Below are 22,994 nucleotides of genomic sequence, written 5' to 3'. Positions count from 1 at the left end.
CGGGAAACGGGCAGGCGCAGGGGTTTGTGTGGATGTGAACTTCGGCTCTGTGGGGAAACAGCCAGGCGCACGTCCGCAGGGTCCTGCGGTGAGCGGTGAGCGCCTGCCTAGTTGTGTAAGACTCGCCCACTGCCTCCCTCCTAACCACACCCACCGCCGAGCCTGCTGCTTGGCCCTGACGGGGAGGATGGAGCCAGGAAACGGGGCTCACTCGAGCAGAGGACGGGCCCACAGCCGCGGACGCCAGGCGACGGCTGCCAGTCAGAGGATCGGGCACAGGACGGTGCCAGGCTCTCGGCTCCCACGCCCACGCGTGACGCCGGCGTCCTCACCACGCCACCCCCCATCACGGGTGCTGAGCCGGTGCTGATGGTCTGAGCGGACCTCATGGGCTTCATCAGGGAACCGAGTTTAAAGTCAACTGTTCTCTCGGAGGGATTTTGCTCTAACACCCCGCAGAGGGGGCGGCAGTGGCTTGGCCGGCTCCCAGGCCTTGCTCTGTTCTGTTTCCTGGCCTGCGGGGGCATTGCTCCGACAGACTCGGACCCCCAACCGCACCGCCTGCGGGACTCAGTTGGCCCCTGAACACACAGCCCTGCGGTGGCCGCGGTGTAAGGACCCAGAACAGAGCCTCTGCTCACAGCAGTCCCCCCGCCACTGACAGGAGGAGCAGAATTAACTAACGGAACTCAGTCTGCAGCAAAGAAAGTGACGTGGAAAGACTGTGCCCCTCCCAGACAGACGGACCTCAGGGGAAAGCAGAGAGAGGCCCAGAGACCGGAGGTAGGAGAGCCTTTGGGGTGCACCTGCATCGGGGCATGGGCGAGCGGCTTCCTGACGCCGGCTTTCTGAGGGTCGGCCCAGCGAAGGCTGCTTAGCACCTCGATGGTCTGTGTGCACAGGTGCCAACCTCCCACCGCCACCTGCTGGGCCGGGAACTGTGAGGAGAAGGGGTGTGCGGACCCTCGTCCACTCGTGTGCCCGGAGCAGCCGCTCGATGCAGAAGCCTTCCTGCGGGGCATGTGACACACATTCATGCCCTCAAATGCACCTCGCAGTCCACTTAGTGCAAGCAGACGTCGCTTCCAGGGTCACAGACAGGCCGGTGAACCGGAGGGACACAGGGACTAGAGGGTCACAGAAGAAGCTGTCGCGCTGCCGAAAACCAGCACACGGGCAGGAGCGACAGCAGCCCGACTGCACAGTGCGCGCCGTCTGTGTGTTTCAGAGCACGTTTTCAGGATTGTATCTGTAAGAAAACTCCACACCCGACAGGAGTTCAGACTCCCAACGCCACGAGCAGGAGTGGACGAGCCAGCCGCGGCCCCCCAAGTGTTGTTTCAAACACAAAATGGCAATGGCTAACCTTTCTGGTGTGAAAATGGCGTTTCCGTATGAAGATGGCCAACTCGTCTTCTAGAGCACACAGCTGGGGAAACACCACAGATGCAAACTGTGCAATTCTGGACCTTTCAAGGGAGTCTGAATTCACCGAACCGTCTGCACACACGGAGAGAAGATGGGAACGTGGCCCGGGCCGCGCTGAGTCCCAGCAGCGGAAGCCACAGGCCTGATGCCCTTCCACGCAGCACGCGTCCGAGGGCAGGGGTGCATGCCGGGTCGGGGAGCACGGGGCAGGAGGCTCGGCTAGGGAGGGGGTGCACCTGGGAAGAGCCCCAGGGGGAGGGGTGCCTGACCGGAGCCCCGGGGTTGGGCAGTGGTGCCAGGACTGAACTCGGGTGACTGGAGGGGCTCAGCTCCTTCCTCGGGAGGACGGGTCCCCGCAAGAGGCCGGTGCCCCCAGGAGGATCTTGGCCAGTGCTTCAGGTCGGCCTCTCACTCTCGAGGCCACTTCTGCTAAGTGAATTACAGCACCGTGTTACCATCCAGAACACACCACCTGTCGTCACAGCGTGTTTGGAGCGTCTCTCAAGAGAACAGACCAGAAGAAACACAGCTGGTGAGTGACAGGTGCCACCGTCTCTCCTCATTGGGTCTCCCTACTCAGCTGACAGGAGAGGCTCCCCAGACGCAAGTGCCCCAGACGTGAGTTTGTCAGACTGGCCTTTTCCGGGGCTCGGCCCTCCGAGCCTCTCCGAGGCATCTCACGGACAGTGGATGTGCTCTCCACATGCAGCCCAGCAAGGACGAGGGTCTCGTGCGCCCTCAGCCTGCCGAGGCTGGGAGCCCCTTTACGGCGGACAGACATTGTGTCTTGTTCTCTCTTCGATGTCCCAGAATCCCAAACCCTAAACTTCCACGGAGCTGGTTCTGAAAGTGATGTTCAAATCACGCCCCTGTCACCCCAGAGAAGCCTCTTCCTCGGCCTCCGGAGAGCTGCCGGCTTCCCGCCATGGACTGAAGGTTTAGGACAGAGCGGGGTGCTGTCTTAAGGATTTTTCTCATCCCTAACATGCGTTCTGGATGCATTCTCGATGCAGCATGTCTCCCTAATCTGTGACCGCGGAGACTGCGAGACACATTCTGCCTTGAGAGGTTGGCACTCAAACCGTTCCCTCATCAGCAGGAAAGTGGCAAGTTCTCTGGGCCGATGAGACGCGCATGCCTGGCTCCTTCCATAAAAGGCGGGAGATGGGGAACAGGAGAGGTTGTGTGAGCTTGACCTTGGTGGAGGTGATGGCAAAGATTTCCAGAACATATTAATTCAAGCATCAAGCCGCGGAGAAGAAAAAATGGTAATTAGATAAGCCCCACATCCTATTACAAGAGGGATATCGTGGGGCGCCTGGGGGGCTCCGTCGGTGAAGCCTCTGCCTTTAGCTCAGGTCACGATCTCAGGGTCCCGGGATCGAGCCCCGTGCAGGGCTCCCCACAGTGGGGAGTCTGCTTCTCCCTCTCTCTCTGCTCCTCCCCCTGCTTGTGCTTTCCGCTGGCTCTCTGCCTCCCTCTCTCCAATAATTAAGAAAAATCTTTTTATAAAAAAAGATTAAAAAAAAAAGAAAAAGAAGAGTGATATCGTGACTGATTGGGCTTCATGCCAGGAATGCAGAGAAAAGGTTGCAGAGGGTTAAGTGTGGGAAATGTAGAAACATATCTCCTTCTTTTTTAAAATTTTTATTTATTTATGTGACAGAGAGAGACACACACACAAGCAGGCAGAGAGGCAGGCAGAGAGAGAGGAGGAAGCAGGCTCCCCGCTGAGCAGAGAGCCCGATGCGGGACTCGATCCCAGGACCCTGAGATCATGACCTGAGCCGAAGGCAGAGGCTTAACCCACTGAGCCACCCAGGCGGCCCAACATACCTCCTTCTGATGTCGTTCCTAAATAACAAGTCACGATCATCTCCAGACGCCAAAGAGCACTTGATAAAATTATTTTCATTAGTTCTTGATTTAAATTCCTCAAAGAAGAGGACTGGTGGGTATTCTCACATAACACACATTCACACACTGAAGTGTCTCTCTTTCAGCCAGTGTGATTCTGGACAGGAAGACTACAGGAGGCGTGTTCCCCGACACTAAACCAGGCAAGGACACCCACTATTCCCCAGTGCCCTAGAGATACCGGACAATGCAATTAGGCAAGGAAAAGAAGTCAGAAGTATGAAACACTCAAGAAATAAAACCAGAATTATTTGTTGATTTGTTTGTATAATTATGTAATTAGAATGAATTTTGGATTTTATATGGAAAACGAAAGCTAGCAAGAAAGGTCAGGTAAACCGGAGCAGGGAGGGCGATGAAGTGAGGTGAATCAGGTAAAATGTTAAAATACACCCAGACCCCCCATGTCTGAAGCTCAGTGGGACCAGGCATTGAAAAACAAACAGACCAATGATGCGGAACAGAAATTCTGGAAGTTGACTCAAATGCATGTGGACATTTAATACCAATATATTAAATAACCTTAATATATTTTCAAGGTGTGTCTCCAATCTGTGGAGTGAAGAGAGAGATCTTCATGGATGGTACCGGGACCACCAGATCAGAAACACAAAGCTGGATCCGTATTTGAAACCACACAACAAAATACATTTAAACCAGCTAAAGGTTTACATGTAAATAAAGTCCCGGGGCGCGTGGGTGGATGGTGAACTCCTTTAAAACCCCGGAATACGAGGCCTTTTAGACTATAACTCAGCATCTGAAAGCCACACACGGAGACACACGCAGAGACACACACTCACCCCACACACACAGAGCCCTTCACAGAGACACACATGTGCAGAGACACGCGGACACGCGGACACACTTTGCCCTTCCAAGAAGTGAGGACCCCAACAACCACAGCATTAAGGGCCCTGGCGGGGCTGTGCCCATTGGGACCCGTGGCCACTCTCCCTCGGGGCAAGGCCAGGATCTGCCCTTCCACACTGGCTGGTGTCCCAGGGACAACCTCAGCATTAGAGCAAGAGAGAGCACTAGCTACCCCGGAGCACAGGTGCCAAGGAGACTGGATGCCGGGGGGACGACCCTGGGGACGGGTGTCACAGTCCAAAATTTACTGGGTTAGAATAAAGCTCAGTAAGGGAAGCGTGTGTAGAAGCGGCCGCTTACGGAAAACAGAGCAGGTATAAGACTCTGTGCTTATACATCAAAAACTCACACGACAGAAGGAACGTCAAAACCTGAAAAGGAGGGGCGCATGGGTGGCTCAGTGGGTTAAGCCGCTGCCTTCGGCTCACTCAGGTCATGATCTCAGGGTCCTGGGATCGAGTCCCGCATCGGGCTCTCTGCTCAGCGGGGAGCCTGCTTCCTCCTCTCTCTCTGCCTGCCTCTCTGCCTACCTGTGATCTCTCTCTGTCAAATGAATAAATAAAATCTTTAAAAAAAAAAAAAAACCTGAAAAGGAGAAAAGTCAGTCTGGGACAAGGGGAACCAAAGGACAAGAGACAGAGACCAGACGCCTCTCGTGAGCGGCATTCGGTGCGGAAACATGCCATTGTCCAACGTAGCTAGCAGGTAAAATGGAAACCAGAAAAAATTTCCTTTATTTATTTTGGAGAGAGCAAGCACGTACACAGGGGTGGGGGTGGGGGGCACAGGGAGATTGAGAATCCCGCGCAGGGTCCACACTGAGCGCAGAGCCAAGCAAGGGGCCTGATCTCGTGACCCTGACGTACTGACCTGAGCCAAAATCAAGAGTCGGCCGCTTAACTGACTGGACCACCCAGGGGCCCCAAAAGTAAAATGGAAATTAAACAGGGTATCATCGGGGTGCCTGGGGGGGCTCTGTTGGTGAAGCCTCTGCCCTCGGCTCAGGTCCTGACCCGGGGTCCTGGGATCGAGCCCCGCAGCGGCTCTCTGCTCCGCGGGGAGCTGCTTCCCTCCGCCTCTCTCCCTGCTTGTGCTCCTCTCCTTCCTGCTCTCAGATAAACACATAAGTAAATCTTAAATAAAACGACAATCACTGAAAAATAAAACAAAGGCAATTGCTTCTCTGCTTGCTGACACAGCCACACACGGAGGATGTCGAGACTTGAAGTCAGGGCGAGGGACTGTCTCTCGGACCGGACCGGACGGCTGAACATCTAAAGCCCAGCTTCCCGCCGTCGCGGCGACCCCGAGTCCCCGGCAGGGCGGCTGCTGCCGTTCACACCACCAGGCCCGCGTGCAAGAAATACAGGGGGAGCCGTGCACTGCTGTCCCTGGGAACCAGCGGCCCGGAGCAGAGCTGCCGTCTCCGCAGGCCGCAGACGGGCTGTGACCCACGTGCATGCTGGGCGCCGCCCCACGGGCGAGCCCGTCCTCCTGCTGGCCCTCGGCTCCGACCGCTCCCTGGGTCCTAGCCCCTCCTCTCCTTGAGGGCCCGCGGCAGGTCCTGCGTGTCCCTCCCTCTGGGTCGCTGAGACCTGCCTGGGTTCCCGCGCGCAGGCCGCGCGTTAGCTCGTGGGCCAAGGGGAACTCGGCGGCACCAACTGACATGCACGGGAGCGTACGTCAGAGGCTGAAACGCGCGTACGTCCCAAGCCCGTCCACCCGCCGGGCACTTGCCCGGGTTGCTCTCTGTGAGGACATGCACAGGACGAGGCAGAAGGCCTGGGGGACCTGAAGGCCGACACCAAGACACTCCCAAGGCCCCAGGCAGGACGGTCTGACGCACACAGACAGCGGGGCTGGATTAAAACGTATCATCAGACTTTCCCTTCTGTTAAATATAAGACAGCGAGATGAACACGGACATGGACCCTAAGGCCCCATCGCCAAACTGAGACTTAATTACAGCTTCGAGTCCCCAGAAACGGGGCAACCAGCGCCAGTCAGTTGGGTGACCTGCCGATGGACCCCTGAGCAGTGACCCCGCGATCACCACCCGATCTCCTTCCAGAGTGAGTTCCTCGCCTTCCCCTCCTGCGCGGAAGGAGCCTCTCACCTTGTGCCCTGCTCGGAGCCCCTTTCCACCTGCCGGGCCGGATGCCGTCCTGTCCTGGTTTCCTCAAGCAAAGCCAATGAGATCTTCCTAGAACGGCCGCTGGCATCCCAGACGACGGACAGGCCACGTCACGGCCGTGCTGGAGGGCGGCCCTCTCAGGCCGTCTTTAAGAAGCGCCCCCGGGAGCCGGGTCCGGCTCTGGTTTCTGGGACGACACAGGTCAGTGGTGCTCTGAGGTTCGGCCGCGCGCAGGCGACAGCGTCCCGGGAAGAACAGGACAGCAGGCTCAGGCTCCAGACACCACCGTTCCACTTCCCCAAACACTTGTGGGCGCAAATATGACCGTCAGCGGCATGTGGCCCTGGGATCACCCTAATGCCAAAGCACACGTCGTAAAGCTCACAACTACACAGAAAACACAAAGTCGATCCCGCTGCTGGCGGGCTGCGGCGGGGAGGGGTGTGGGTGGGGCCATGGAGATGAGCGGCCGCCTGGGTCTCTCTGACCCGCAAGGGGCTTCTCCGGACCCTCAGAGGCCTTCCTCCAGGTCCTGTGACCTGTCCCGCTGGTTGTAACCGGCGCCAAGTCAGTGCCACTCCAGAGAGCCCGTCTGGGAGGGCCTGGGAGAGCAGAGAGCCACGAGGTTCCCAGGCGCTACCGGCCACCAGGGGCTGCTCTTGCCCGGCCCCTGGGGGCTGCCTGAGGGCCCCGGGCAAGCTTCCCACAGCGACGACGAAGCTGTCCCAGACGTGCGGGCCCGTGGCAGCGCACACGCCGTCTGCAGACGTGGCACTCCTGCCGGCTTCCTCAGTGACGTGCGCTCACGGCAAAGGCCCACGGACCGGGAGGGGGATCAGCAAGAGCCGTGTCGTTTCGAGCAACAGCCACGTTCTGTTTCCACAAACACCCCATTTTCTCCTGGGAACATCGCACCTGGGATGCAGAACCCCCAAAGGACGCGACCCCCAGCCTCTTCCAGGGCCGCTCACTCCGCACATCACGTGCCCTCCGGCGGAGGGGCCACGCCGGGAAGAGTGGTGACCACCCCCCCACAAAAAAACAGCACAAGCTTTGGGAGACAAACCACACATCTGTGTGACTGTGCAACGCTCAACCTGCATTCACTCAGGGCCGCTCCCCTGCTCTCCACGGAGCTATGGCCACGTGCCACGCTGGGATTGTGGGATCGACCCACGGCAGCTTCCCTCCCAGCATCGGCTTCCTGCGGTCACTTTCACTCTCCCCAAAGTGCATTTTCGGCTTGAGCTCATTTTCCATGCAAAGCTGTGAGGGCCACATCGGGCTGGTGCTCACGGGCCCCCAGGCCAGGCCACGAGCAGCGGGTGTCCCGGGGAGGCCCTCAGCAGAGCGCCCCATGAGGGAGGCCCTCCCCATGCAGCTGTGGCGGTCAGGGTAGGCTCTCAGCTGCCGGCGGGCACACAGGAGAGCCGAGACGGGACACAGCGCTGGAAAACGAGCTAATCAGAGTCGGCCCCACACCTGCCCCCTTCCCTTAGCCCCCAGCTCCCTCCTTTCTCCACAGGGTCAAGGAAGGCAGGGAGGCCTGAAAGCGGGCTGCCCTCCTGTCTGCGGGGAGGGGCAGTGGGGCCCCGGTGGGCCTCATCCACAGAGCAGGACCTAGTGGCTGGGGAGGTCTGCAGCTTGGGGGACAGAGGCAGAATCAACCGTGATGCCGGTGAGAACGGAGGCTGGCCAGGCACAGCTCTGACTCCGTCACCCAGGGACGTGACACCTTGGGTTCTACTGCTGCCTCCGGCATGGTGCTGTTGTCACCAGGCCACGGAGAGCCATCCCACTAGCCCACACTCCTGGCCACAGAGCGACAACCAGAGTCCAGCCCCAGCGTCCAGCCCCGGTGTCCCACTCCAGAGCCTCAGACACAGTGGCCCAGCAGAGCGCAGAAAGACTAGGTGACCTTCCAGCCGCAAAGCTCAGTGGCCCCTGCGGTCGGCTCCATGGAACCGTGCTCTCACCGAAGCAGGACGCACGCTGCCTTTCCAAGTGCCCTCCCCGTGCAGATGCCCTGGGTGATGGGCAGCGCCGTCCCCAGCCCTGTCCCCAGCCCTCTCCTGCGCTGGCCTTCCCCGGAAGCGGCCGTCCCACTGCTCCGCTCCCAGCGCGGAGAGCACCAGAGAGCCGGGGACCGCACGGATCGGTGAGTCAGGACGCGCCCCTTCGCGGGGAGAGGGCAGCCTCCAGCTCGCCAACAGTCACCGACAGGGGAAGTGACAAACATCAAGTTTCTAACCTACAAGAGTGAACCGACGCTGGTGGGGTCTCGGGGAACCCGTGCAGCCACGCCGGGGTCAGCGTGGGGCTCTCAGCCAGCGTGGGGCAGGCTCGCTCTGTCGTCCAGGCCGGCCGCGACCTGCTGAGCCGTGACAGCTGCGTCCCACCGAGCTCGGCGGCACTCCTGTGGTTCCGAGAACCGGAGCCGAGCAGCCGAGGGCTCCGTGCAGCCGTGCCGCGCTTCACCCCAGCCCGGAAGGACTCGCCTCTCGTGGGACCGCGTCAGAAGAACTTCCGGGACCAGGCGAGGAGCATCCTGGGAGCTCCAAGCCGGACGCCGCAGGGACGCCACCGACACACCACAGGGACTCCGTGCGGATGCCACAGGGACACCACACGGACGCCCCAGGGACATCATACAGATGCCGCGGGGACTCTGTGAGAATGCTGTGGGGACACGAGAGGGACGCCGTGTGGAGCCACGCGGGCACCATGTGGACACCATGTGGGCCACTGTCCTCCCAGGTCCAGAACACGCTCAGCGCCTACAAGGACCAGAAGAGCGACCGGCGGGATTTTGAGCTTCCAAGTCAATCTAAGGCTTACAGCGCTCCTACCTGTGTGTGAGTGTGACCCTGCCGGCGGGTCTCCCACAAGCCTGAGGACATCAGGCACGTCGACCTGAGGGTCACCTTCTTCCTTCTCGGCCTCATCGCGCGGTCTCTGGGAAGAACGGCGGCTGCGTCCAGTTCCCTTGCGCAGGACAAATCTCCAGCAGTCCAACATGAGCCTGCAGGGCGAGACCCAGACTGTCAGAGGGAAGGAGCGCAGCCGGCCCAGGACCGCGTGCCGTTTCCCGAGGCCCGAACAACCGGACGCAGCCTTTGCAGGCTTTGCTCAGAGAGCGAGGGCGTCCGTTCACAAGGAACTTCCTTCTCCTCCAGTGGATTTCGATCGCATCCGCGTTCGCACGCGCAATCTTCTTCTCTGATATTGACCCAGAACAAAGGTTGCATAAGCAAAAATATTATTTACTTCTGCTGAAGAAACACAAGGGCCTAGATTTTCCCCTGGACATTTAGGCTCTTGTTTCAAGGATATAAAATTCCCCATTCCCTGGTTTCAAGGTCACAGTCTAATTCACCAAACTGGCAGACTTTCAGAGCGACCGCAGACGGCTCATTCAGGTTACTTAAGAGCATGTGAAACCCTCTGAACAGGAATGCGGCCCCGAGTTCCAGAACAAACACTATGGTACAGTCCCTCCTGCGAAAATCCAGCCAAAGAAACTCAAGTCTGGTTTTTGGGAGCCGGATTTAAGGAGATAGCAGATAAGGATAGTTGAGACAGAAAGCACCAAAGTCACCCGTGGCGCGCACGGCCCCGGCAGGCGGCTCCCAATCCGGCAGTTCCGTGCTTGCGACGTCCCCCCGTGGACTCGGGACCGGCGGGCCCCGTCTTCACGAATAAAGGTGAAAATGCTCTGACTCGGACAAGCCTTAGTGCAGCTCCCCAAACAGCATCACCTTTCCGCCATGGTGCTTCTGTTCCGCCTGATGCTCTGGGGCGGTGGTGTCCCGGTCTCAAGCCGCACCCTTGCGGGAAGGAGGCCGCCCCAGGGCTGAGCCCCCCTACCCCCCCACCTTCCTCCCACAGAAGCCCCAGCTCAGGCCCAGCCCCTCCCCTTCACGGCTCTCCCTGACTGCCTGGCCCGGACAGCAGGCCTGTCTTTACAGGAGGAAGGAGCCGCCCCAGGCTGGGCGGGACACCAGCCCGGTTCCCTAAGGCGGTGGGCACGACCTGAGCCACAGCCCTGCCCAGCCAGAGACCCCGTTTCCTCCCCCCCTTCCTGCCAACACCCTCTGGGCTCAGCGCCTGCCTGGCCTGTCCCGCTATGCACCTGTGCCTCCGTCTTACCCCTACGCGGCGGGTCCCGACTCGCTTCGCGTCACTTCTCCGGGCACGTGCTTCAGGTCCCGGTGACGCTCTCTTGATGTTTCCGCTTGAGGAGCTGGCGCTGAACCGAGGGGTTGCTGAACGGCTGCCCCCTGAGAAGCCCTGGGACCCGATCCCCCACCACCTTTCCAGGGCAATCAAACCACGCTCCGCGAAGGGCAAAGACAGCGGCCACAGTCAGACTGAATCTAATGATTTCCGATCGCCTCAGTCTGGCCTTGACATCAAAAACGGGCACATTTCCCTGGTCAGCTCAAAACCAAACCCCAAACCCTGTTTTTGCCTCTTTTCTTCCAAATTCAGCTCAGAGACTCTCAAACACGAACAGACTGATGGTCTTCAACCTCCGGACGGGAAGGAAGACGCCCAGCGCCAACTGCCCCTTTGTTCCAGCACCGGCCCCGGGAACTCAGCACAGCCCGGCCTCAGCCCTCCCTGCAGTGGGAGATCATAAGCGTCACCAGGCACTCAGTCCCCCATCTTGAGACCCAAGCAAGACGGTCCACGGGTTACTTTTCATGAGTTTGTTCTCAAAATCTCGCCGTCCACCCCCGTGGGGTGAAGGACCCGTGAGGCCATCCTCACTTCCGCCAGCAGGGCCCCAGCCACCCTCCACTCCTGGCAGGCCAGCCCCAAGCAACCGAGGACGGTGGGCGCCGGGGGCCTGGGGGTGGACTCCTGCCCCCAGGGCCACAGTCCTCCAGTGGCTCTGGGCCCTGTCACCCCCACAAAACTCCCAGGCAGAGAGGCACAGGACACATGGTGGCAGCTCCATGTGGTTTCCCACAGCTAATGTCACCCCAAGGGCACAGCTCAAACCCAGGCGGCAGGCCCATCACTGGAAAAGTCTCCAGGCGCCCGGAGGGCTGTGCCGGGTAAGCCCCGACCCTCGGTTTGAGCGCAGGTCTCGATCTCAGGGTCAAGAGTTGGTCCTCCATCGGGCTCCCCTGCTCAGCGGAAGTCGGCTTGATGCTCTCTCCCTCTCCGCCATTCCCGCCCGCACGTGCACAGTCTCTAAAATAAACACACAGACCTTTTCTTAAAAGTAAAAGTAATGAATAAATAAATAAATGAGACTCTCTAGGCTAGTTTAACCGCCGAGCAGCCGACTGTCACCGGCCCCTGGCTCCTCTGCCTCCCGCTGAACAGGCCCGGATAGGAGGCTACACCAGGAGCAGTGACGGCCACCAGGTCTGGTTCTGTCCCTCTCTGGAGTCCAGGTGTCCCCCTCGCAGCACACAGGCGACTCGGGGGCCAGGTGGCAGGGACGTGGCTGAGCATAGTGGAGATCCACACCAACCGGCGTCGCCCGCCCCTCCTCCTGCTGGGCCACCTCCCTGCGCACCTGCTGCGGCTGCCCCAGCCCGGAGGGCATCAGGCAACCCTGCCCCACAGGAGCTTGGAGTCCCGGGAGAGGGGCTCATGCACACCCACATCCGGGTGCAGCGTTGCTGGCACTTGGTGCCGTCCCTGGGCCCAGTGAGGGTCCCACGAAGGGGGGTACCGGGGGCACCGTGCGCTCCCCCTGACGAGACCGCTGCCCGAGGACAGGACAGCTGAGTCTCCTCCCACTGCCGCGTCCCCACTGGGGCCCTGGCCAATTGTCACAGCTGGCCCTGGGGTCGACCGACCGCACGGTCAGGCGCAAGTCGCCGACATCAAACACACGGCACCCTCATCCCAGTGCGAAGCACAGGGTTCTAGGAGGGAGAAGCCGCAGGTGGAGGGACGTCGTGCTCCCCCCGCCCCGCTGGGCCTCAGAGCCGAGATGTCCCGGCATTTCCTGGTGACCGTGCAGTCTCGGACGTCCAATGTGGGCTCAAAGTTCCGGATGTTCCACTGCAGGGAGTCGGGAGCGAGCAGGGTTGCGTCCCCACCTCAACGAGCAACGCCTACAGACGGGCGGCGCCAGCCTGGGGCCCACGGAGTGTCTACGAGCCCCTGCACTGCCTGCGAGAGGGGCCACCCCGGCCTCGTCCAGCGGCCACGCCACCAACCGCAGCGCCGGCCTCCGCCCGCTCCCGCGTGGCCTTCCCGTGAGCAGTGCTCAGCCCGCGGCCACTTCTGGGGCCTTTGGTGAAGGCCGACCCCGTCTTCTCCTGCCCCGGCACGTCTGCTGCCCGCGTACGTCTGCCCGGCGAGGGGCCTGCCCCCCAGCTAAGGTCTTCGCTCATGTTCTCCTGAGCAGATGCGAAAGGACAAATGAAGCAGACGCTTGTGCCGACGTCCCCGGGGGCCTCTTCAAGTGAACCGGCGTCCGCGAGGGCGGTCCGGGCCTGCTCGCGGGGACCCGCGCGCCTCCGCACCCTCCGCTCCCACGGCACGAGTCTCTCCGCGCCGCAGAGGTCAGTGACCCCGTGGTGGTGGCTCTCCTTCCACAGTGACTGTGACCTCACCTCAGCCCAGATGCTGCTCTCCCAGGTAAACGTCCCTTTTCTGGTTTGAGACCTCGGGGGGAGCCGGAGCTCAGAGAGAAAGGGGGTCCCCTGCAGGCTGCCGGCACGGGCTGGTGAGCACCGGGGAGCCCCGGCTGGTGCGAGGGAGACTCTGGCGGAGTCAGAGAGGCTTTCCAGATGCCTGAGTCCCCCCAGCTGTCCGGTGCTCGCAGCACCCAGCTCCCCAGGGCCCATCACGTAACCCTGCAGGACCGCCTCCTTCCCGTGTCCTGGACGTTCTGTCAGAAAACCTTGCCTCTCGTGCTCTGCGAAGCGGCGCCCCAGGGACCACGCGGCACAGAGTGATGCCCTGCGTGACAGCAGCTTCCTGCACTAATCACTCCTTTGCACAACTGTAGGGGACAGCGAGGGCGGGCGTCACCGCCACTTCACAGAAGGCAACGCCGATACCCTCAGGGGCACCCGAGGTCTCCAGAGGCCCAGACTGTGACATCGGGGGGAGGGGGCAGGCCAGCCACGGTGGGGAGTGGGGTCCTGAAAAGCCAAGGGGTCCCAAGAGCACCCCGGCGAGAGCGCAGCCCAGGTCGGGGCAGAACTGTCCCCTCCCCCGCGGTGTGAGCAGAGGACGTGGGGCCCAGGAGGCTGGGCAGAGGGCAGAGCCGCCCAGGTCGGAAACCGGGCAGAAACCAGCTTCGGGCTGTCGGCCCAGGATTTGCACCATACAACACTGGCCAGTGCGAGGGACTCCCTCCCCGGGGCCCGCTCCCCATCACCAACCTGCCCGGTGGGGTCCTCTGCCTGCCGCCGCCGTGGGGGCCTGGACACTTGGTGGCCGGCAGCCCCTGGGGACACACTTCTATTTTCGTGGTGCCCCTGAGGCTCGCGGCCACAGCGCATCCTGGGGCCTCCCACAGCGTCCCCCACGCATCCTGCCTGCTGCCCCGGGCATTAAGGCCTTCCTGGACCAAGGCTGGCGGGAAGCCTGCTGGGGCTGCTGGACGGGGCTGTCCCCAGAGAGAACAGGAGGCGGTGCCAGCTGGGGAGGGACGTCGGCTCCTCCCCACACGCCCTCTTGCTGAAGCTGACCAGAGGAGCAGCAGGGACAGGGCCCCCTTTCTAAAAAAGTGGAGAACAGCCTTTGAAGCTGAATGAGAAAAGCCGCTCTTTTCAAACTGTGGGAGTCTCTCTTGAGTAGTCCTTTTCAAAGGCAAGGCCGCTAGCCTGGGCCACCCGCCTTTCCCGCTGCCGGGCTGGGGCCCCGGGAAGTAAAGACCCTGGTGGAGGCCTCCTCCCCTGCCCCCTGCCAGCCTGCGGGGTGACCTGGCCCAGCCCCCGTCCGGATGGATCAGAGGGCGGGGGTGGGGCTTCAGAAGAGTCTGGGATGTGGGTCTTGGGGGCGGGGAGACACCTGCTGCTGTGAGCGACCTGGTCGGGGGAGGGCACAATGTGCGCAGGGATCCACACGCCCTCCACTGACCTGTGACCGCAGGGACGTGCCTCCACCGAGACCTGGGTGAGGCCCTCCCACCTCTGGAAGCTCAACCCAGCCCCCCATCCACCCCTTCCGCCCCCTGCCCTGGCACACCTGCCCGCCTGGACAGTCCCCCCTCGTCCTCCAGCACAGGTGCCTCTTCTGAAGCTGCTCAGGGCCGCAGGGGAGGGACGGAGGAGGGGAGGGGTGCGGGGAGGAGGGTGCCCAGAGAGGCAGGGAAAGGCAGGGGCGGGGACAGTGGTGGAGGGCAGAGGGGGAGGAGGGGGAGGGAGATAGGGGTAAAGGTCGGGGCAGGGGCGGGACCAGGAGGCAGAGGGAGGGAGGGGGAGAGGGGAGGAGACAGCCCAGCCTCCCCCCCCCCCCTGTGCATCTGGTGGCCAGGGCTCATGCCGAGGGCCTGGGTTCCCGTCCCGCCGCCCGGGGTAGAGCCGACCCTGCGCAGATCCGGCACCTGGAGGGGACACGGGCTGGACACAGAGTTCTGCCCCAAGGCTGTCGCTGCCAGACTGTAGTTCCCGGCTGACCCCGAGACACGGGTCCTGCCCGCCTCAAGGGACCTGCTCAAAGCCAGCCAGCAGGGAGCTGGGCCTCAGCCCTGTGGCCCTCTGACCACGCCGGGCTCCCCCGGCCCCCCAGGACTGGCTCAGAAGGGGCAGTGGCCGGTAGGGCAGGTGACCACAGAGCCTTGCTGTGGTCTCACCGGCGTGCCCGGCTCCCGGCTGCCTGCGGGCTGTGCTACCGGGGTGAGACCCTGCATCATCATCTCCGTGACCCCCGTCAGGGCGGGCTCGGACCGGCAGCCCCGGGCGACCAGCAAACCAGCCATCCCAGAACGTGAAAGTGGTTTCGGTGCCTGGTCCCAACGCACAGTGAAAATGCAGATGACAAAGCCCCAAGATCTCTGTGCCGTTCAGAAAATGTTCAGTAAAAGATTGTTTTCCCAAAAATTTCTCTCTTTTTTTTTTTTTTTAAAGATTTTATTTATTTATTTGTCAGTGAGAGAGCGAGTGAGAGCGAGCACAGGCAGACAGAGTGGAAGGAAGAGTCAGAGGGAGAAGCAGGCTCCCTGCGGAGCAAGGAGCCCGATGTGGGACTCGATCCCAGGACGCTGGGATCATGACCTGAGCCGAAGGCAGCTGCTTAACCCACTGAGCCACCCAGGCGTCCCAAATTTCTCTATTTTTAAAAAAATATTTTATTTATTTCAGAGAGCACGTGAGAGAGCGTGTCGCATGAGTAGGGGGAGGGGCGGAGGCTGAGCCCCGAGCCCTGCGGGACCAGGCCCCTGGATCGTGACCCGAGCCCAAGGCAGACGCTTCACGGGCGGAGACACCCAGGTGCCCCCCAAAAAGTCTCTATTAAGAAAAAGCAGTAACAGCTCAGAGGGTGAACACGTCTGCTCCCCATGGGGGGCTAAGGAGAAGCAGCACGGGGCACTCCTCGTCCCTCAGAAAAACGAGGTCCCCTCAGCGCGTCTCTGCTCTCACCATGCGGGGTCCAGGGTCGGGGAGGGACGAGCGGGGACGTGCCTGCGGCACGTCGGGGGCTGCTGGCCGTCCTTCGGGGGCTGCCCGGGGTTTCAGAGAAGCTCTCTCGGGGGAGAAGGGGTTCCCGGTCTCTCTTCCGGCCCCCAAGGAGGCCACGGGCTTGCCTAGACGCTCGTAGCAGCGGATGACCCTCCCTCCCTCGCTCCTCCTCAACTAAGCTGCCCTCAGCGGACGCCCTTCCGTGACGGTCGGCTCCACCCACGACCGGGCACTTCTCGGTGTCCGCTTCCGGAAGCACATGGCAGGGCCGGTCCGCCCGCCCCCAGCCCCAGCAGCCACCCCGTAGCCAGGGATCGCGCTCAGCCGGGCGGTGGGGCCGGAAGCCTCGCAGGTGTGGGGATGCGTGGGCCATCGTCCCTGGCCTGGTGCTGTCCCAGGCCCCACGCAGGCCCCGGGGGCCCTGCCGCTGTGAACACAGACACGGCAGGGGAGCTCCCCTCCCCGCTTCACCGCCCAATCCCGGGGCCTGGGGTGCAGGGGTGTCCTGGGCCTTCCCAGGGGAGCGGGAGACAAGAGCCCAGTCTGGGGGAGCAGAGAGAACCAGGGACAGAGGCGACAAACGGAAACCTGTCCTGAGGGCTTTTAAGGGGAAGCTGAGGAACTGACCCCAGCCGACAGCCTCGAGGGTTTTGTGGGGCAAGGCCGCTGGGGGACACCGACGCCAATACTCCTGGGGTGGCTCCCCCCGGGGCCGGCTCTGCGACCTTCCAGGAGGGGAAGCACGGGCCCCGAGATCCCCGTGCACAGCGCTCGTCCTTCCTCGCACCGGCCCGCGTCCGCTGGGGCGCCGGCTGGGGTCCGGCTTGACCTGGGCCGTGTCTTCCCCACGGGGCTGCTACCTCTCAGCATCTGCGGCCCTCAGCGCCTCACCGCTGCACGCGTGCCCAGCACACGCAGCCTCTGCGCTCGCCCAGCCCCGCGGGCTGACGATCTCCCGGAGGGCCCCCTGAGCAGGAACTTACGGGGTGATTGTGTCCCCTCAAGATCTGGTAAGACCCTAACTCCCAGGACCTTGGAGTGTGGCCTTCTCTGGAGACAGGTTCTTACAGAGGTGACAAAGGTCAGACGAGGACGGGCCACCAGTCCTCACGAGGGACATCTGGACACAGACATGCTCACGGGCAGACGCCCTGTGACGAGGCGCGACTCACGGGGATGTGTCTACATTGGGGGCTGCCGTGGTCTACCCCCAACACCGCCAGCAGCAGGACTGAGCCTGGAGCAGACCCCCTCACGACCTTGGGACCCCCGCCCGGATCCAGACCCAGGGACAGGGTGTCACGCTGCGGCTTGAGCCTCCAGGGAGTGCGCGCGGCCTGCGAGCTGGTCCCAGGCTTCCCTGGAGTGTCTCGGAGCAGGGAGCAGACGAAGAGTCTCTGGGTAGGACAGCGCCTGAGGCCGAGGAATCAGAGGAGCAGCGGGTGGCCCCAGGGACAGTGCCGTGGCCTTGGTGAGTGCGGGCGCTGCCTGGGTGACCAGGGGGGACACCTGTCCACCTTCAGCTCAAACCCTCAGGCTGAGAGGTTTCACCCCTGCAGCTTCTGTCCCCAGAGGTTTTTTTTTTTTTTAAGATTTTATTTATTTATTTATTTGACAGCAAGACAGCGCACAAGCAGGGGGAGAGTGAGAGGGGGAAGCAGACTCCCCGCTGAGCAGGGAGCCCGATGTGGGGCTCGATCCCAGGACCTGGGGACCATGACCGGAGCCGAAGGCAGACGCTTAACGACCGAGCCATCCAGGCACCTCTATGAGATTTAAGGTCAACTGATATTTTAAACTCATAAAGAAACCAAGCCAGAGTTTTTTTTCTTCTTTATTGCAAGCAGATTCAAGTCTCCTGCTTAAATAGTCTGCAGAAAAATGCAATATAATTAAGTCACACTTTATCTACAGAAATAAAAGTTAAAATCAGTAGCATACAAAATGAACTTTGCCCAAGTGTAAGATTTGGTTTAATCACAATTTAATTTTTCAAAGCAGGTTAATGAATCATTATCAATTAAACATGACTACCTACTATATTCAATAATTTAAAAATAAATCCCAGTATTTATGACGATGACAACTATGGATACCACTCGTGTTAAATAAGCTTGGAAGATTCTCTTCTGTTACAGGATGAATGGGCATTTTAAATGGCAATGCAGACACACATCATAGCTTTAAGTCAGAGACAATAATATATGCATATTAAAATTCTGTATATTTTGATAAGGTAAAAAATAAAGCTATATAAACTTATCTTTAGATTTTTTTCTGCAAAAGTAGAATCACACTTTGATAATACTTCTGACACACCTTCATTAAAGCTTTGTTTACGGGCAATATTCAGAATGATTCTCTTTCCCATTCACCTCCCCCCAACTTAAAAAAACACATTTGCCAGCTGACATTTTTCCTGTTTCTAACTGGGAAGCGTCCAAAAGAAACGGAGACGTGGAGACGTGATGCGGGCTGTTAATAAGCGGTGCAACTTCTGAAAAAACGGAGGGCCGCGCCGGGTCACTCCAGTCAGTGCGACACAGCAAACTCAGTGGTTTTAGCGGATAGGGCCAGAAAGCCCCCTCCAGGCCGCGCTGCGCATCTGGCTGATGTGCCACGACTGGAGACCGGCCAGAACAGCTCGGAGGAGACATTTTTGTACTTAAAGCTGCAAAATCTCACCAGGCCAAGCGACAGTTCTGCAGCCCGTCACCGCAGAAGCTGGGCACGCGGCACCGCAGGGCCTGGTCTAGCCTCCGCTCACGCCCGGAGTCCGTCACACAGGAGCGGTCGGGCTGGCTCCGCACCGAGTAGCCAAGAGGAGGCCTTTTCCACTGGCCGCCCGTGGCAGAGGACCGGCTGGGGCTCTCAGAGGCTTGAGGGGTCCAGACGCTGCCCTCTGCTGCCTGTGCCAAGGGTAGAGCCACGTGGGGTGGATCAGCCAGGGGGCCGACCCGGGGAGGGGGCCCAACAGCGTGTCCATCCTGTCTCTGCGCCCTGCCAGGCTGCGAGGCTCGAAGTCCAGGGAGCCCTGTGTTCCCGGAGCTCCCGGCAGGGTCCCCTCAGGGAGCGGGCAGGAGGGCCAGGGCCCAGGGAGCGTGTATGTGTGCGTACCGTGTGGCCCCAAGTGGACACGGAGCTGAAGGCAGGAGACGGGGACGTGGTCGGGACCACCTGTGCGTTAGTGTGACCCGCTCTGAGGGGCGTGGTGTGCGGCTTTCGGAACCAGATGTTGGGGCCGGCGTGAGAGCTCACGGTGGTGACCCGTCCACAAGTGCCGTCCTGAACGAGGTCTTTGGGACGAAGAGGAGTGCTTGACGCTGACAGGACTTGCTTTCAGGTCAGTTTAAGGCAAGTGAACAGGAACTAGTGTAGGCAAGAGGTTGTACGGGGTCCCACGCGCACACTTGCCCCGGGGACTGGCCACCCTCCCTCCGGCCCCGTGTCCACCACGCGGGACAGGCGTGGAGGACTTCCCCAACAATCTCAGAGAAGACATTCGGCGCATGTAAGGGGTTAGTGACTTTCCCAACGAGACATGTGCTATCAGAGGCAAATGGTGACCATCTTGGTACGGGTGGAAAGAGAACACCAAACCATCCCTCGAGAAGCTTCTATTTTAAGGCCGAAGGATGCAAACCAAACACAAAACAAAAAGCAGATGAAAATCACAATCAACGGTGAAGAATCAGGAAGCAAAGTACTGTGCTCTAGAAAGGCCTCAGCCTGTCACCACCGCCGGGGACACAGCGACTTCGCACCCTGTGGACACGGACACACCCCAAACTCCCACCAGAATTTAAATGCAAAGTTCATCAACTTAAAAATTAGAAGCTTTAAAAACATACTTTAAAAATTAGATGTGGCATGTTAACAAAGAAATGAATAAAGAGATAGAAACAGCTATGAAAATAGTCCTGTGCAAAGGCAATTTTAAGATTTCTAAAAAAATACATTACAAAGAATTTGTTAACTAAACATACAGAGACTCTGTCCCCCACAGGTATGACATTGATACCCACATTGGGTTCTTAAAAACAGCTGTAAAAACGCACACACCGTTGTTCGCAGGGTCTGGCGCGGACGCCGGCCAGGACGCCCCGACACACGGGCGGTGGCGCGCGGGACGGAGGGCGGCGGGACAGACACCTCGGCGCACTCCCCGTCCATTCTCCTGGTCTTTGGTTTGCTGTTTCTACTTCCCCTGAACTTACCCCAACTGCTCCGTGCACGCAGGCCGCTCGCCCCCGTCCCAACGAGTATTTTATAGACGAGACGTCGTACAATCAAGCAGTGACACCGGGACTTCCCACAGCGCCTGGCATGCAGCTGGCCCGTGTCCACTCGCCAGCGTCCCCGGGGCCACAGCCCGGCTCCCGGCAGCAGGGAGGGGCCTGCTGATCTCTGGGCAAAGCTCTTCTCCAGAATGCCTGTTCCCACATCCACACTCTGAATCTCAGACTGAAATGTCTTCTTTGCGGACCATTAAGGCTACGTCGAGGAGGTTATTTCTAGAAACAAACGGCGGTACGGAGAAGGGACGAGGGCGGTCCACGCAGCGGCCTCCTCCCGGCCCGCCCACCCGGAGACGCGCCAGCCGGCAGACAGCAACGCAGCGGATCCAGCACAACACACAGGGGCCTGGGGCCCAGTCGCGGCCGTGGGCGGTGGTCCGGGGCGGCAGTCCCGCTCTTCAGGACTCGGAGGCCGCCTCACCGTCAGACCCGCGTGGGCCTGGAACAGACTTTGGAAGACGGACGTGGCCCCTGGAGGCCTCCTCTCAATGAAGACACCAAAGGGCTCTGCCCCAGGCCCCCACCAGCGTGCCCTGGAAGCGGTAAGAGAGCCGTCTGGACACAAGCACGCCCGGAGGCCCTAAGGGGCTGTGGGCACAACTGTCTCGTCCCGGCACTGGGGGCTTGAGAGAACCGTGTCATCTGTTCTTCTCACACGGTGCTTCTCGCGCAGGGGCAGCCGAGAGGGAAACCGAGTCACACAGGGGACACTAGGCTCCCTCGGAGGAACAACTCCGCGTCGGACACGACCCTGAAAAGCAGCTTCGCCAGGAGGCAGGTTTGGACAGAAGCAGGACCTGGTCTAGGACTCCGACAGGCTGTGGGAGCACAGGGGCCCCACAGTCTGGTTTAGCCAGTTCCAGAAGCACGAGGACTGGAGGGCTCTGGACAAGGATGCACGGGGGCACGGCCAGCCCGTCCCGTGGTGAGGACGAGGCCCCTGCGCTCGGGCCGGTCGGTGTGGCCGTCCCCACTCCGCCCACAGCCCACCTCCACCGGGGGCCTCCTCCGACAGCCTGTGGGACTGGAGGCCCTGGCCGGGCTGCAGAGGGCCATGCGCGCTGTCCTTCACAACCCGACCAGATGCCCGAGGGAAGCTGCAGGGGCCACCAGCCCCCAGGAGGGGACGCCGGCCAGCCGCGCACCCCAGCCCAGGCCGGTTGTTCTCATCCCTCCTCCGAGGGCAGGGGGAAGCACAGACGTGCGGCTCTCAGAGCCTCGGAGCCGAGGCCTGTCCGTCAGCGGTCCACCCCCGGGGAGCGGGACCGGGAGGGCGCTGGCGATGCAGGAGACCGGCGAGAGGAGGCCACGTCGGTGTCCCCCGTTCTGTGTGCGGGCCCGGCCACACGGCCCAGGGGCTGGGGCTCTGCGGGGAGGCCAGGAGGGTGAGCTCGGGGAGGCGGTCCTGGCCGCGCACGCGCGTGCTCTGTCGGAGAACGGAAAGAACGGGGTCAGTCCCAGACTCTCGACGAGAACCCACCCAGCCTGTGCAGACGCTGCCCACGGGGCCTCCCGTCCAGACACGGGGCGGGCACGTGTGTCCCACATGGCCGAGGACACAGAGCCAGCGTGGTGACCGCGCTCTGGCCACCAACGGCTCCCCTGCCGGCTCCAGACAGAGTACGTCCCCGTGTGAAGTGTCCGCCAGGGGCCCGGGGTGTGGCTGGGTCTCCGTCACCTCCTTGCACACGGACACTCCGTCTGCCGGGTTGTCAGGCTGTTACTGCCGAGCAGGCCGCAGCCTCATTAAATTCGCCGGGCAGGCGGCACTGGGGGAAGCCGTCGGCGGAAATGGGTCTTAAAGGGACGCGCGTCCCCGGGCCGAGAAGGCGGCCTGCCTGTCCCAGCGGAGACACCCGCGTCGAGAGTGTGGTGGCGTTACCGTCCTGTCCTGGGGCAGACAGGGCTCTGTGTGCCGCTGCCGACCACACACCTGCGCCGCACGTCTGCCTCGGCCAACGCTCCCGCCAACCGGGCCACCTTCGCCGTTTGTCAAAACACGGGCTTTCCCGACAGACCTTCCGCGGGGAAGCTCCTTCCACAGCCAAGGCCGAGGGGCGAGCTTCGTTCTGGAAACTAAGCCCTGAGCACAGCGCGGGAGAGGACCCCGCGAGTGCGTGTGGGAGGACGCCGGCACGCACGTGTGTGCGCACGGCCATCTGCCGCCAGACAGGCTCAGGCAGGTCACTTACCCGGGACAGACACACGTGTGCGTAAAAACTTTTTTTCCCCCATGAATCTGTTATCAGAACTAGCACGGCTCAACAAAACCCTGGAGGAACACGAGCAGTGCGGGGTCACGGCACACCGGGCAGCCCGCCAGGCGCGGCGGGCGCGGTTACCTATCCTCGGCTACCGGCGCCTCGGCCGCGGCAGCAGGTCCTTCAGAAGCGGCCGTTCCGTGCCCGCAGCGACCGACGCTCTGAGGTTCGTGCTCTGCTGCAAGGCGAGGAGAAACACTGAGAGGCGCCGTCCGGGCCGCCACCCCGCTGCGCGGCCAACGCGGAACCCTGTGCCGGTCCGGGCGGTGGACGGGCGAAGGGCCCGTGGTCTGCCGTGGCAGACGCCGTGAGTTGGGGGCGGCGGGAGGGCGCCGCCGGGAAGGAGCTGGTCTTCCTAACAGCCTTCCCCCAGCAGTGACCATGGAACGGTCCAAGGCACAGAGAGGAGCACAGGCCAGGGACCCGCCGACCCGCGGCTTCCCCAGTGCTCGCCCGGAACGGGAGGGACTGCACCTGCCGT

At 61.3% G+C, this 22,994-nt stretch overlaps 2 protein-coding genes across 22 annotated transcripts in view; both read right to left on the bottom strand.

Annotated features, from left to right (window-relative positions):
* MCF2L (MCF.2 cell line derived transforming sequence like) overlaps positions 1 to 14,568 on the bottom strand; it is a 126,920-nt gene extending 112,352 nt beyond the window's left edge. For 2 of the 3 annotated variants that reach the window (XM_082701132.1, XM_082701120.1), the window contains exons 1-2: positions 14,522 to 14,568; positions 9,202 to 9,374 (exon numbers count right to left, since the gene is read on the bottom strand). In XM_082701132.1, the coding sequence (XP_082557258.1) occupies positions 9,202 to 9,370 (169 nt within the window). In that variant the 5' untranslated portion in view covers positions 9,371 to 9,374; positions 14,522 to 14,568. Of the gene's footprint in view, positions 1 to 9,201; positions 9,375 to 13,713; positions 13,739 to 14,521 lie in introns of those variants that run through there. The other variant, XM_082701131.1, reaches the window with a different exon arrangement.
* Positions 1 to 22,994, bottom strand: part of ATP11A (ATPase phospholipid transporting 11A) — a 217,341-nt gene that overhangs the window by 91,381 nt on the left and 102,966 nt on the right. For 9 of the 19 annotated variants that reach the window (XM_082701110.1, XM_082701095.1, XM_082701099.1 and 6 more), the window contains one exon: positions 17,771 to 21,678. The exons of 1 other annotated variant lie outside the window; for it this stretch is intronic. Coding sequence is in view for 12 of the 18 variants with exons in the window: in XM_082701095.1 (XP_082557221.1) it covers positions 21,463 to 21,678 (216 nt within the window). In the remaining 6 variants the exon portion in view is untranslated. Of the gene's footprint in view, positions 1 to 17,770; positions 21,679 to 22,594; positions 22,692 to 22,994 lie in introns of those variants that run through there. 9 more of the 19 variants (XR_014303391.1, XR_014303392.1, XM_082701108.1 and 6 more) reach the window with 3 other exon arrangements.

The sequence above is a fragment of the Mustela nivalis genome (genome assembly GCF_964662115.1).
Source record: "Mustela nivalis genome assembly, chromosome: 15".
Taxonomy (NCBI): Eukaryota; Metazoa; Chordata; class Mammalia; order Carnivora; family Mustelidae; genus Mustela; species Mustela nivalis.
This window is presented reverse-complemented; position numbering and strand designations above follow the sequence as displayed.